Source organism: Ornithorhynchus anatinus, chromosome X1, assembly GCF_004115215.2.
Source record: "Ornithorhynchus anatinus isolate Pmale09 chromosome X1, mOrnAna1.pri.v4, whole genome shotgun sequence".
NCBI lineage: Eukaryota > Metazoa > Chordata > Mammalia > Monotremata > Ornithorhynchidae > Ornithorhynchus > Ornithorhynchus anatinus.
This window is the reverse complement of record NC_041749.1, coordinates 27837829-27853311: the sequence shown is the minus strand read 5'-3', so window position 1 is coordinate 27853311 and position 15483 is coordinate 27837829. Positions and strand designations below refer to the sequence as shown.

General features: G+C 42.6%; 1 protein-coding gene across 1 annotated transcript; it reads right to left on the bottom strand.

Moving 5' to 3' along the window:
- Positions 1 to 401: 401 nt before the first annotated feature.
- Positions 402 to 14201, bottom strand: IL12B (interleukin 12B). The gene is made up of 8 exons (XM_029051623.2): positions 14072 to 14201; positions 11432 to 11519; positions 9173 to 9445; positions 7572 to 7692; positions 6484 to 6698; positions 5434 to 5594; positions 3170 to 3295; positions 402 to 1129 (listed from the first exon to the last, which is right to left on the bottom strand). Exons 2-8 carry the CDS (start codon positions 11517 to 11519, stop codon positions 1115 to 1117), a joined length of 999 nt encoding a protein of 332 aa, XP_028907456.1. The 5' UTR covers positions 14072 to 14201; the 3' UTR covers positions 402 to 1114.
- Between the last annotated feature and the right edge of the window lie 1282 nt (positions 14202 to 15483).

The window sequence follows — 15483 nt, the reverse complement described above, 5'->3', positions numbered from 1 at the left end:
GCAAGGAAATGGAGAGCCTCGAAGCCTAGAGTGAGAAGTTTTTGTTTCGTGTGGGGGTTGATAGGCAACCACTGGAGGTTTTTAACAGGGGGAGTGACATGCCCAGAGCGTTTCTGCAGGAAGATGAGCCGGGCAGCAGAATGAAGAATAGACTGGAGCGGGGAGAGACAGGAGAAAGGGAGATCAGACAGAAAGCTGACACAATAATCCAGCCGGGATATTATGAGAGCCTGTAACAGTAAGATAGCCGTTTGGGTGGAGAAGAGAGGGCGGATCTTGGTAATATCATAAACGTGAGACTGGCAGGTCTCGGTGACAGATTGGATGTGTGGGGCGAACGAGAGAGCCGAGTCAAAGATGACACCGAGGTTGCGGGCCTGAGAGACGGGAAGGATGGTCATACCATCCACAGTGATAGGGAAGTCAGGAAGAGGACAGGACTTGGGAGGAATCTTAACATTATTGCACATATTATCCAAATATCAGATAATGGCACATAAAACATTTTAAAAAACATTTCTGAGCACATAAAAGTGGCATCTTAACAGTTACTGCACATATTATCCAAATATCAGATAAATTACGTGTGTACCCAAGTACTGATATTTTAAATATTTCTTATTTTTCCATCTAATACAGATGCACAATATTATTCTATTTGCTTTTGGCAAAGCACTGAGCATTTTCTTCTCACCAATTATCACAAACCTGAGGCCTGTTTAGTTTAAGTTCTAAAGTTAATATAAATAATAAATATTTCAAATTCACATTTTTGCACCATAAGAACATACCAACATAAATTATTCATAGGCTGTGACTTGTTAGGACTCAACAAGTATTAAATAACAATAAATATAAATTAATAAATACATAAATAACACAAGTACCCTGAAACAATGGAATTAAAGTCACTGATATACTTTCAAACAGGTCAAGCATTAATTTTTTCATCATCATCATAACTTATTGTTTTACTTGCCGTATGGTAATATTCAGATAATAACACTAATCTTTTCAATCTATCAAAAGCAAACAGAGGACATCTTAGTACTTTCATTTCCTTTTTCTCTCTTCTTCATGTTTCTCCCTCTTCCTCTTTTTCACTGGTGGTTTATCAGGAATGTTTAACCTGGGAAAGAGGCAAGAAATGCAGATTGTAAACTCCCTCTCGAGTGTATACTCACTGTGGGCAGGGAATGTGTCTACCAACTCTGTTGTACTCTTCCAGGTGCTCTGTGAAATGCTCTGCACCCAGTAATCACTCAATAAATATCACTGATTGATTGATTGCAAGTCAGAGTGCTGAAGCTTTTAATCCAAAATTCTCACATTTCACCTTCCAGCTAACTGCTGACCGACTGGGCCTGGGCTGTTCCTTTCCTGCCTGAATATTTGCGTTCAAGTCTCCAATAGGGGTTTGTGCCCAGCCCTGAGGCAGACGCAGACCAGAAATACTATCCAGCATGAACTGCAATTCTATCCTTGCTGATTCTCTCTCACTAGCTTTTCCTGCAGCCCTCAACGAGCACTGGCTAATAGGCCTAGAGCTTAGCGGATATTAATCTAGGTGGACCTAAATAAAATACTGAGATCAAGGGAGAAATGGCCTAGAAATGAAAAAAAAGCCCATAGCACTAAATTGTATCCCTATTCTCTCAAATGCTTAGTACAGTGCTCTGAACATAGAAAGCACTCAATAAATACCACTGATGATAATAATAATAAAAAATAGTAATTATGGTACATCTTAAGTGCTTACTATGTGCTAAGCACTCATCTAAGTATTAGGCTAGATACAAGTTTAATCAGGTTAGGCACAGTCCCTGTGCCACAAAGAGGCTATAGTCTAAATAGGAGGGAGAACAGGTGGTGAATCCCCATTTTACAGAAGAGGAAACGGAGACACAGACAACTGAGATACAGAGAAGACAGAGAGAGGAACTGAGACACTGAAACCCAGAGTCACACAGTAGACATGTGGCAGAGTCATGTGGCAGAGTCAGTGTTAGAAACCAGGTTCTCTGACTTCCAAGCCCTGGCTCTTTCCATTAGTCACCCTGCTTCTCAGTTATGATGATTGATGATAATGATGATGGTGGTACCTTACTGGTGATCTTATAAATCAGTTATAGTATTTCTCTGACATTTCCGAGGCTGGGAGAAATGAAAATTTTGCAGAACTTCAACTGCAGAAGTAATAATGAAAGAACACCAGATACCCATGAGTTCCAACAGGGAAACCTCATTTTTAGTCTTCAGCAAATTTTGATTCCATTTCAAAGTTATCCCTTGGCAATATCTGGGAACACTTCTGCAAGGTGAAGTGAGTTGAAAAAGCATCCACTGACTTGTGGTAGAATTACTTTAGGGGAGTAGGGAAGGGCAGGTCTAAGTCAAGGATGTTCTCAGTGTGGTTATAGCCAAAGCAATGTAGCCTAGTGGAAAGAGCACAGGCTGGGACTCAGAGGACCTGGGTCCTCTGCTGGATTTATACCTGCTCTCGATCCTGCTTACACTGTAAGCCCTGTGTGGGGCAGAGACTGTGTCAGACCTAGTTAGAGTTGCATCTTTCTCAGTCCTTCAGAAGCAGCGTGGTGTAGTGGATAGACCACGGGTCTCAGAGTAAGAAGGCCATGGGTTCTAATCGCAGTCTAGTCTAGTGTGTGACCTCGGTCAAGTCACTTTACTTCTCTGTGCCTCAGTTACCTCATCTGTACACTGGGGATCGAGACTGTGAGCCCTACATGGAACAAGGATTGTGTCCAACCCAATTTGCTTCTATCCATCCCAGCACTTAGTACAGTGTCTGGCACATAGTAAGTGCTTAACAAATGCTACAGTGATTATTATTAAAGACCACGTAGGGAAGGAGAAAATAGCTTTTAAGAATGTGGGCAAGAATTTGTCCTGATTTCTCAACACCTCAACTCACAGAGTTTTGGCCTCGGTAGACAGGTCATGTTGAAGACCAACATCAGGGAACTCAGGAACAAGGAATTCTCTGCCATAGGCTCAGGAATTTTGTGACATGGCCCACTTTCCGAAGCCCCTTGTCTTTGGTCACTGTCCCCTTCTACTGCATTCCACCTCCCTCCTTATCTTGCAAATAATCTGCTCACCACCCCTTGATCTCCCGGTCATTACATATGACTCCCACAGCCCCACTCACATCATTGCAAGACACTGATGCCCACTTGCTCCAAGACGAGTGATAATAGCAATCTCTGGCCTGGACCCGAATCATGGTTTCTTTGTGGCATTTGACCTTCACTGAGGTCCCGTCCGCCATCAAGATCTAAAAGGTAAAAAGAGAGTGAATAAAAGGTAAAAACCACATCAGAAGGCAGAAGTTTCTTCAGGGGTCATTCATTCACTCATTCAATAGTATTTATTGAGTGCTTACTATGTGTAGAGCACTGTGCTAAGCGCTTGGAATAGAGACAATAGAGGCAACAGATAGAGACAATCCCTGCCCATTGATGGGTTTACAGTCTAGTCGGGGGTCGTTGTCAGTGGTCCTCTCTCGGAAAGAATCACCCAGCGAACACCTTCTGCTGCTCAGGCAGCTGTTCTCCCGACGATTTCGAAGCTCTTAACTCATTTTCCAAAAATGTTCATTTTCCCAAAATGTTCAATTTCCCAAAATGTTCCTAGGGATGACGCTGAGGAAGAGTGGAAGGCCACGGCGATGCTTAGGACATATCGCCACCTACTGGCCTCATATCGGAATCACACAAATAAAAAAATAAATGTTGGTATTTGTTGAGCGCTTACTATGTGCAGAACACTGTTCTAAGCGCTGGGGAGATACAGGGTAATCAGGTTGTTCCATGTGAGGCTCACAGTCTTCATCCCCATTACACAGATGAGGTAACTGAGGCACAGAGAAGTTAAGTGACTTGCCCACAGTCACACAGCTGACAAGTGGCAGAGCCGGGATTAGAACCAATGACCTCTGACTCCCAAGCCCCGGCTCTTTCCACTGAGCCACGCTGTTTATTTTCTCTTGCTTCAGGGGAGGAGAATGAGCACAGCTTTGACGAGTGGATTCTAATACCAAACCCTATAACTCCAGCACTGCCCTTTAGAGGGCTGTGATCTGACTCACGGTCAAGACAATCATATGCGTTTCGGCTTTCGGCCTACATACTAGGAATGCTCAAAAACCTGGCAATAATCTTTGTGAAAAAAACAATCCAGCACTACACTTCTCAGATGCAAGAGGTGTCGTTCCATTAAGTGAGCTCCTGCATTAGCAGCAATATTAAATGGAATTTTAAATCAATCAGACAAATTTTTAATTCCAGAAAGCTACATCTACTGCATTATGTACATCTCCAAGAACCTAACGTGCTTCTAGGTAATAATCCTGGCATGGACAGAATAATAATAATAATAATAATGGTATTTGTTGAGCGCTTACTATGTGCCAAGCACTGTTCTAAGCGCTGGGGTAGATACAGGATAATCAGGTTGTGTCCTATGTGGGGTTCAAAGTTTTAATCCCCATTTTACAGATGAGGTAACTGAGGCACAGAGATTTGAAGTGACTTGCCCAAGGCCAGATAACAGACAAGTGGCAGAACCGGAATTAGAACCCACATCCTCTGACTCCCAAACCTGTGCTCTTTCTACTGAGCCACACTTCTCCACCTGAATCCATCTGAAGAGCAATTATAATGATAATTAATATATTTTTTTAAAGTACATCCTACTTCAAATAGACTGAATTGAGTGCTCACCCTCATCCATGCCCTGGACCTTAAGACCACATCTAATCCATCCGGGACTTGTTTGATTGTACAACTTTAGCTGTATTTTCACAAACTACTGGGACTTGTTTGATTGTACAACTTTAGCTATATTTTCACAACCTGTGTTCAAAGACTAAAAGTCTCCTCTTTGGAGGAGCACAGGGAGTTTCTCATTTCAAACTTCAGAGGAAGATCATTTTGAAGCTGCTTGCCACTGGTATCAGTCAAAAGCACAGGTATTGGATTTTTATAGAGAGACAATGTCCAGACTTTGGTTGAACCAATTTCTGGTCCCTGTGTCCTATACGCCAAGTTTGAAACGTATCAGATTGGGGACATACTTATTAAGTAGCCTTATTAAGGTCTACCTCCTCTAGGAGGCCTCTTTCCTCTGGCTATACACTTAGATCTGTGACCTTGGGCATTTAAAATTTGCCCATCCTTCAATTCCACAGCACTTGTGTATATATATGTAAATTAGATATTATAATAAATTATTTATTTATATCAAAGTCAGTCTCCCCTTCTATTTATTTATATCAAAGTCAGTCTCCCCTTCTAGCCTGGGCAAGGAATGTGTCTCCCAACTCTGTTACATTGTACTCTCCTAAGCATTTAGTACAGTGCCCTGCACATAGTAAAAGCTCAGTAAATACCACTGATGATGATTGAGACATACCTTTTCTTTTTTGCCTGGAGTACAAATCTGAACTTGGAAAGTTAGGGAGAAATAGGAATGAGGAGTGCTCCAGCTCTGGGGGTACTCCCAGGTCACTTCCACAGACTTATGACTGTTCATGGAGGGTTTTAGCTGCAAGTTGGTAGGTGGATCTGGTTTGACTGAAGAGAAAGAGAATAAAATGTTAAAACTTTTCTGCCTCCTAGAGAATTAGTGAGCACATGTGTACTGAGACCAGCTATAGCCTTGAGATTTAACTTCCGTTTGTAGGTCAAGTAGAGCAAGCACTCGGTGAGAACACTGATAGCAGTGACAGAAAGAGTAGATTATTATTGTTATTATTATAATATTTGTTAAGTGCTTACTATGCGCCAACCATTGTTCTAAGTACTGGGGTAGATACAGGTACCGTTTCTGTACCAAATGGGGCTCACAGTCCAACAGGGAATGAGACATTAAACTCCTATTTTACATATGAGGAAATGGAGGCAAAGGGAAGCTATGTGACTTGACCAAGGTTCTATAGCAGGCAAATGGGGGAGCCATGATTAGAACTCAGGTCCTCTGACTCCCAGGTCACACTGCTCCTTATCTAGATGTTTCAGACATTTGAAGAAGTGCAGTGAACCATTCCTGTTGCTCCAACCTGACCCCAAACTTCCAGCAAAGTTCATAACCAAATGGAAGCTTGTGAAACTTTTTCCTACTAGCAAATCACAAGGTTAATGCCTCTAGCCATCTTTAGGAAAAAGGAAGGGAAATTATTCATATTTACTGGCTGATTAGAAAAAAATGTCACTGAGGAGAAGCTCAACTAGTCAGTGAGACCTCAAGTTGCAGTTGAGAGGAAAATCTGACTGGAGATGTTTTCCACTGATAGCAGGTAGTTCACAAGTTTGATTAAACCTCTGGAGATAAGAGAACCAGCCGTGAGCACTAATAAAGTCAGCTTTCCCATAACCTCCATGAGCAAATGTTATATACCTCCTAAACTCTCAGATTGACGTGACCACAGGAACAAAGCAAATGGAAATTCTTCTGAAAACTTACTAATATCCCTGATGAAAAACTTGCTGGTGTAGTTTTCATATTTATTTTTTTCAATAGCATCAAGGACAACTTTAATCGGCTGGCTTTCTTCAGCATACAGGCAGAAGCTCACTTGACACTCGGCTGTGTATTTGTTGTATTCCTTGGCGCCTACTAAGACTTTTTCTTCACCAAGCACAGGCTGTCCACATGTCACTCCTTGGGAGACGGAGGAGCTGAAATGAAACCCAGAGGTGGAAATGAAAATAGAGAAGTAAACTAGGGCTGCAGTAGCAGGCCCCATTTCTGGTTATCAGCCATGGATGGAAATCCAGAGTAAGAATTTCTATGTCAGGTTGATGTTCCCTTTGCGTTATACTCAAAGGGTCCCCAGTGAGACGAAATGGAGTTTAGTGAGGGCTTGCAATTGAGCACAGGCACATGTGCCCTAAGCCTCAGAGAAGACTTGTAGTCTCTGCATCGCATTTCTAAGTCCCCTTTTATTCAGTTTGCATGGAAATTAGGATTGGAAGAAAATTCAGTGTAATTGTCTTCTGGTAAACATGCCTGTGCTCAGGTCAAGTTAACCGAAGAAAAGACAGAAGTGGCTAGGAAGGGTTGGCAGTGACATTGCTAATTCGGGTGAAAATTTCTGCGGGACCTGGAGACATTTTGAATCTTGCTTCAAAGCTTTTATTTTGACTAATCACTCTCAGCTTCTGTTTTTCATCTTCTTTGGTCCTAAAGGTCTAATGAGCATTGATGATGCTTTCTGGATTGCTGGGGGATGGGAGAGGCTTTTGACAAATCAATCAGTATAATCAGTTGAGCACTTACTGTGTGCAGAGTACTTGGAAGAGTACAATTGAATTAGTAAACATGATCCCTATCCTCAAGGAGTTTATACTTTATTTAACAAACTACCCAATAAGACAGTCTGGCATGGCTATTTCCCACAGGCTCTCATTTGCCTTTAGTGTTCAGACTCTTCTCACGCCTTGAAAGTGAAAAGTGTCAATTAGAAACAACTCTGGGTTTAATCTCTTGGTTTCTTACTTTTAGGTTACCCAATCTGAAAAGAAGATGGAGATAGAAACAGTCATACTTACTCCTTACTGCCCTTGATGGTGAATTTCAAATCTGTACTCCTGACATCTGTCAGCCACGAGCATGTGAAAGCACCAGAATAACTCTTGGCTTCACATTTTAAAAATGTCTTGATTTTGGGTTCTGGAGTTGAAAAGAAAAAAAAACATGGAAGTTTTTTTTAATATATTGATTATAGAGGTCAACTTGTTGCAATTATCAAATCACTCCTTTTGCTACTAACATCGGAAATGAGTTAAATTTTGAAGTGACTTAAAGTGGTATCTGGAAAAGGCACTCGATATGTGGTCTAGGGCTGGATTATAGTCCCAGCCATTATGATTCTGATATATGGCTTTGGATAAATCAGTTAATCTCTCTGAGCTTCAGTTTCTTTATGTATAAAATAGGGATAACACCTGCCTTTTTGTGAAAGAATTCATGTGAAAGTTATTTCAAAAAATGAAAGCACAGCATCGGTTTAAAACATTGCCCATGAATTTGCCGGGTACCCTTCCACAAAAGAGCATGGGCCTGGGAATCAGAAAGTCATGAGTTCTAATCCCGACTCCATCACTTTGTCTGCTGTGTGACCTTGGGCAAGTCACTTCCTTCCCTAGGCCTCAGTTCTCTCTTCTGTAAAATGGAGATTGAGACTGTGAGCCCCATACGAGATAGGGATTGTGCCTAACCTGATTTGCTTGCATCCACCCCAGCACTTAATACAGTGCCTGGCATATAGGAAGCGCTTAACAAATGCCATAATTATTATTATTAACCAATCATTAAAAGGGACTATATGCAGCCTCCTGAAAATCAGCATGGCCTAGTAGAAAGATCATAGACCTGAGAGTCAAAGGACCTGGGATCTAATCACGGTTCTGCCACTTGCCTGCTGTATGACCTTGGACAAGTCACTTTACTTGTGAGTGCCTCAGTTTCCTGAACTGAAAAATGGAGATTCCAAGCCTGTTCTCCCTCCTCTTAGGCTATAAGTCCCTAGTGGAATAGTGACTATGTCTGTCCTAATTATCTTGCATCTACCTCAGAAGTTGGTATAGTGCCTAACACATAGTAGGTGCTTAACAAATATTATTCTTATTCTTATCCCTATTAGATTTATAAATTCTCACCAGCTGCAGATTCTATTTTTTCTGCCTTGCACTAGCGCCAGCAGGCCACAACTTGGGCTCTCTCTGGACTGTGTCTCCAGGCTTCATTGATTCAGAGCTGCCTCCCTCCAACAGTCAGTCAGGTCCTGTGGCTGCCCTCTCGGCTGCCCATCAGGAGCCAAACCAGCTTCCCTGTTTTGAATTATTCGCATCTGTCTTCTCTCTAGTGGTTAGAGGGGTTAATTGACTGTAAGCATCTTTTTATGATTTGCACCTTCTAAGATGACTTCCCAATAGCAATAAGTTAGGCAGATACACATTTTGTCTTTAATTAACAAGTAAAATCATTTTTAACATCATTTAAGGGATTCCCAAGGTGTGTTTCCAACATATAAGCATCTGTTGATTGAGAATTCACCAGTCCAACATAACACAAGCAAAGAGAATATTTTGATTTTCTGTGGCTTATTTTCCTTATTTACCACTGCCTAGGTAGGGGAACAGAGCGTTACCTTTCCAATCCTTTAAAATATCGGTGGATCCAATTCCTTCTTCTTTCTTGTGGATCAGCAGAAATTTGTGGTCCACCACCTCCTCTCCATGCCAACAGGTGTAGTTCCCAGCTTCCACAAATTCTTTGACTTGAACAGTCAGCGTCTTGCCGGTTCCCAAGAGCTTGCTGTTTTGGCCTAATGTCCACGTGACATCCTCTTTGGGTGAATCACATGTGAGCTCCACCTCTTCAGCTGCGGCATCAGGATGCCAATCTGATTCTACAACATAAACTGAGCATCACAAGAAATGAGTCTTGTGGATCTCTCAAGTAAGTGCTGGACTACCAATCAAGCAGCGCGGCTCAATGGAAAGAGCCCGGGCTTGGGAGTCAGAGGTCATGGGTTCTAATTCTGGCTCTGCCGCTTGTCAGCTGTGTGACCTTGGGCAAGTCACTTCACTTCCTCTGTGCCTCAGTTACCTCATCTGTCAAATGGGGATGAAGACTGTGAGCCCTACGTGGGACAACCTGATAACCTTCTATCTATCCCAGTGCTTAGAACAGTGCTTGGCGCAGAGTAAGTGCTTAACAAATACCTACACTATTACTATATATTGAGCACTTATTGTGTGCAGGGCACTGTACTAAGAGCTAAGAGAGAGTACAACACAACAATATAACAGACACAATCCCTGCCCGGACGACTCAAATCCTAGGCTCTAGTAAGAAGGGACCTCCAAGCTTAAATGGAAGCTTCATGGTAGAAATTGAAAGAGTCCAAACCTGCATTCCGTGACTGGAAAAGAGTAAACATTCTTTTCCTGCCTCTTTTTTCAGCATGAATCTACTAGTAATGTTTTCAATCATGGATCAGACCTTGTTTTCCTGGGTTAGGTGACAGTGAGGGACTGTTGTGGAAATAGTGTGTGATGGGAAACACGGAGAAATAGTTATAGGAACATCTAGTCAAGTTCCCTCTTTCTACAATTCATTTAACAGAATAATTTATAGCTATGTAATCCTAGAGTCAGTTCCTCTCAGTTCCTCCTTGCAGAGCCCTTTATAGGTATGTGGATCAACAGTGATAGCACAGCAATATATCACTGGGAGACTAAGGCAGAGATGTAGGGCTAAGGTACCTGCCCTCTGGTGATGAGAGACAGAGAAATGTTGACAGAATTGGAGAGCTGATGTTTTCTTTTTTTTTATGATATTTGTTAAACACTTACTATGTGCCAGGCACTGTTCTAAATCCTGAAGTAAATACAAAATAATCAGGTTGGACACAGGCCATGTTCCACAGGGGACTCACAGTCTTAGCCCCCATTTTACACATGAGATAACTGAAGCACAGAGAAGTTGAATGACTTGTCCAAGGCCACACAGAAGACAAGTGGTGGAGCTGGGATTAGAACCCAGGTCCTTCTGAATCCCAGGCCCATGCTCTTATCCACTACTCAGTCAGCCAGTCAGTCCATGGTATTTAATGAGCGCTGAGCACTGGACTAAGCACTTAGGAGAGTACAATATAACAATCAACAGACACATTCCCTGCCCACAATGAGCTTATGTTGCTTCTCTCTTTCAATATTTGAGATGGGCCACAGAATGTCTTTGTAGTGAGTCACGATCTCTTTCCTGCTGAGCTTCCTGAAAGAAAGGATAACACTGCTGTATTGGCCCTGATGATGGAGGGCTCAGACCATGTTTTCTGCTTCACCCAAGTGGGACAGGGCCATTAGCTTCTTATGGGCAGGGATCGTTTCTACCAATTCTTTTGTAGTGTACTTTCCCAAGTGCTTAGTACAGTGTTCTGCAAACAGTAAGCACTCAATAAATACCATTGATTAATGTCATGCTCTCTGTTTCACTGGCCTTCTACTCCAGCTGGGGAGTGGGACGTGGGTCACAATGGAGCAGAGGGTGGATGAAGCAGGATCTTGTTAAATATTTAGGAAATTTGTAATTTCTTCTGTTACCAGACTAGGTATTGAAGAGACAACAGAGATAGAGACAGGGGTATCATATCAGAGGCTGTTTCAGTCTTGAATGTTTAAATGTTAATTGTTTCTGTGTTTGCCTTCTCCCCTAAACTGTAAACTCCTTGTGGGCCAGGTTTGTCTTCAATCTTAAATTTTAAATGTCCTGGTACAGCATTCTATTGTATAACCATTATACTATATATATATATAGTAGGAGCTAAGTAAGTGCTAGTAGTAAGTGCATATATAAATAAATGCCCCCAAATCATACAGAATCAGAAGAATGGATCACTTACCATTTTTCTCCAGTTCCCATTTGGCTGCAAGTGGAGTTGCCAACAAAACCAAAGAAAATAAGGACAAGAACAGCTGTGGATGATGCATCTAAGGAGAAGAGAGTAAGGAGAAGAGAGTTTTGAAGCAACATTTATTTTTTTAAATTGTTTTTTCTTCCAATCACGCCGACACTGGCTTACTATTCTAGCATGTTATAGCACTTCCAACACACCAGACATTTGAAACAAACATACTGGTATACTAGTCAGCTGCAGATAGTACGTAAGATAAGCAGTCACCTCAGGGCAGCATTCACTAAGGGGAACCGTGTGCCTTCTGACCCTCCCAAGATGACCACTGCTGAATTCAAGATGACTTCAAAACCAGAGCCCTCATCACATGCTGATGCTCATGCACAGAATTCTGACAACCCCAAGTGTCAGCAAAGGCAGAGACAGGTAGGGGTCTCTGGAGAAAAGTTCTGGGCACACTTTCATATGATATCCTAAGCTGTGTCTCCAGTGTTCCCCAGGCAGCATAACATAATGACATCACTGAATGGGAAGGGTGAGGGAAAGGGGCACAACTTTTTCCCCGCCTTGGGGTGGCCAAAGTCTGAAGCCATCCTTGCATTTATCGGGAAAAAGAGCCGACTTCCAAACACTCCAAAAACCCAGAGTCCAAACTGCAAGTGTAAACGCGAATCATAAAAGTATTGTTTTGTCCACATAAAAAGTGCTGGAAAAATAAAATAATTGAAAATAGGGAGATTAATTCCAATTAGTTTCAATTCAAGAATATTAACCAAATATCCTTTGAATGAGGTGGGATGAGAGGAAATGGCTTTTTTTCAGGGCAAAAAAAAAAATGAAGTAATTTAGAGAGCAGGTCCCTTCCAGGTGAAGTAAGGCATAGGAGTAGGGTGACTTGGGATGGTTGTGGCTGTATAATGCAAGATCCCTCTGCTACATTGTGGAGGCACTGAAGATTCCATAGCACTTTCCCAACAGCAGGAATTTCCCCTTAGGTCACTGGCTAAAATTTCCCCTCCTACAGCTGTAGTCCCAATCTAAGACTGACTGCCATTTATTTCATTTCTGAATGGTATGTGTTTGCCTGATGAAGCCAGATGCATATAGACTGTGAAACACCATAAAGGATATAGACAGGTATTAACACTTGTCCTTTCCAAGCACTTAGTACAGTGCTCTGCACACAGTGAGCGCTTAATAAATATGATTGAATGAACGAATGAACACTTTAGTAACAGTGGTAATGATAAGAACATAAAAAATGGCAATCTGGGAAATACAATTTGTCTTTTCAACCTACTGAAATTTAGTTACTACTGCTGATGAGTCCTTGGAACTGTAGGAGGTCCTTTAGTAGCTTGATGAAAAGGAATGCGTATGTATCCTCAGGAATCAGGACCCCGCTCAAGTTTGAAGGGGAGACATTCACGTTGGCCCAATACTGACATACTAATGCCAGCTTTTCTGGCATTCTCTTTAGGTACAGAAGTGCCCAAAATGATAGTAGAGTTGGAGTCAGGATATAGACCCTGAAGTTCAGATTCCTCAGATGTCCACACTCGGTTTCAAAATAATCTTAAAGAATGTGGTTGAAGGTATCCTCTATTCCAAATTTTGTTGAAAAAAGATAATAAAAGTGATTTTTTAAAGTATTTTACTTCCCCAACACTTTGAGATGTAGGGAGGAAAAGCATAATGTATTGCCTCAAATTCCCATCCTTAGCCTGAATTACGATTCAAATACAAATGGTATATGTGTAAGGTTGCCTTTACTGTATACAGATGGTAGTATTTTGTACCCCTTAGAGAGGAGTAAAAGAGGGTATTACTAGCATGAGGACAAGTCTCAGTTTTTTTTTCAAAAAAGCTTTCCATTTGGTTAACTCTAATTTTCTTCCCTTTAATTTAAATCAGCAATGGGAATTCTTTAATATTTCTTCCCACATTTTGTATTTCATTTTTCCAAGCCAAAAAAACTATTACATGGGAATTTTGATAATTATATTAAGGGGCCTGAAAGACGTTCTGTACATAAAAAAGTCTTAAATACAAGTAGTCAAATTTCCACTATATAACACTAATGTTTTAAAGCGTTTACATTTCCTAGCCCAAAGTATTGGGAATGTAAAACGATATGGAAAAAGGTAACAAGTAGGCAGGGTCTCCCCATCCTTTGTTGAAGTAAGATCATTGAAAATGATGGGAAATTTTTCCATTTAAAAACACACTCTTCTGTATATTTATTGTAAAATAGAAAAAGGAAGATTTAACTCCATGAAAGTTTTGCCACTCACTTGCTTCATTATACCTCCACTTATGCGAATACAAAATGACACACAAAAACCACTCACTTCCAGGTGAACATCATACGGTGTAAGAATATACAAGGACATGAAGACCTCAAAAGTAAAGATCATATTGAGGATCACAAATTTTACAGGTGCAAATCACTACATCTACCGTTAGCTACTTTTGAAATCATGATACTTTAAGAAATCGGTTACAATTTTTTTTGGCCACATTCTCATTTCCTTGCGTTGTCTCCTTTGGTTCTTCCAAGGGATGCTCCATAGCCCTCACTCAACATTTATCTTTCTGAGACATTCCAGTGAAAAAGAATCTTCTTACCTTGTCCCGGCCCTGTGCCTTGTGAGCCGGCAAAGCTGTCGGGATGAAAGCTCTTCGAGCGTCTCTTACTTCTAGTCTATTTGCCAGGTGCCTAGTTCAGTGCTCTGTGTCCAGTAGGCACTTAATGAATGCTGTTGAAGATGCTGCTGCTGTTGAGGGTGGGTGGATAGTGGGTTACTTTTATATGGAAACTCAAACCTGAAACCAAATAATTCCAAATTGCAACACTGAAAAAAATACTTAAAAACCTCTGGGGATTTCAAGCAGTTCCTTTTTGTCTGTATCGATGGGTTGCTGGTGAGGCAGATTAGGCATCAAAATCCCAGGTAATCAAATAAGAGGAAACTGTCGGCTGACCTTTGGCCCATTTCTTTTCCGTTTTTCTTTGGGCGGAGAAGGAAGAGATGGGATGGAGCCGGGAAGGGATAAGGGAGAGAGACGGGAAACCTAAAGGGTTAGGATCGATTTAACCACAGAGGGACAATTAGAGAGGCACAGACTTAGAAAGATGAAAACCCCGAGGGGACATCGGGCAGAGCCGCAGCTTATCCATAGCTGAGGCTGAGGAGGAGAAACGGGATAGAAGCACCCGGCTGCTATGCCTACACGGGGAGGAGGGTGGTGGAAGAGAAAATACCATTTTCTGGTGAAAATCAACACGCCCAACACCCGATCCGTCACCTAATCTATTTTATCGCGTCTTTCATGTGTCGGTCACCAACCTGTGGGCCACTGCATCTCCCACTCATGGTGCAGAGACGGTCGGTACACACACACGCGTACACCCTCATTCATCCAATCGTATTTATTAAGCGCTTACTGTGCGCAGAGCACTGTGCTGAGCGTTGGGGTAAGCACAAGAGAACCGTAAACAGGGGCATTCCCTGCCCAATTCGAGCTCACAGTCTAGGGGGAGGGAAAGCAGATATCAATAGAAATAGATAAAATTACAGATACACCCGCAGTCCCGGGTCCCCTAGCCCAGCAGGTGACCCGAGGGCGGAGAAAACGGTCCGGGAAGAGGGCTGGGGGGTCGGGGTCGGGGATTTGGGTCCGGGAGGAGATTTTCCGGGCCAGCTTCGGTCACCCACGGGCTTGGCGTCCGCCTTTCCGCATTGATCTCATCCCTCCCGAAGGGGAAATGGGAAACTTGGGGCGAGGGGAGCCGGAGCTTCCAACCTGACATCCTACTTCCTCCCCGGGGCGGCGCGCTGCGCTGCGGGGACAGCGGTGCGGGGGGCAGAGTGCGGAGGGCAGAGTGGGGGGCGGAGCGGGCAGGGCAGTGCTGGGACGCCGGAGAGGGAGGTGAGGAGGGCAGAGCAGGGGGCAAAGGGGAGGCCAGTGCGTGCCGGAGGGCAATGCGGGCAGAGGGCGGTGCGGGAGGAGGGCAAGGCAGGCGTTGAGGGCAGTGC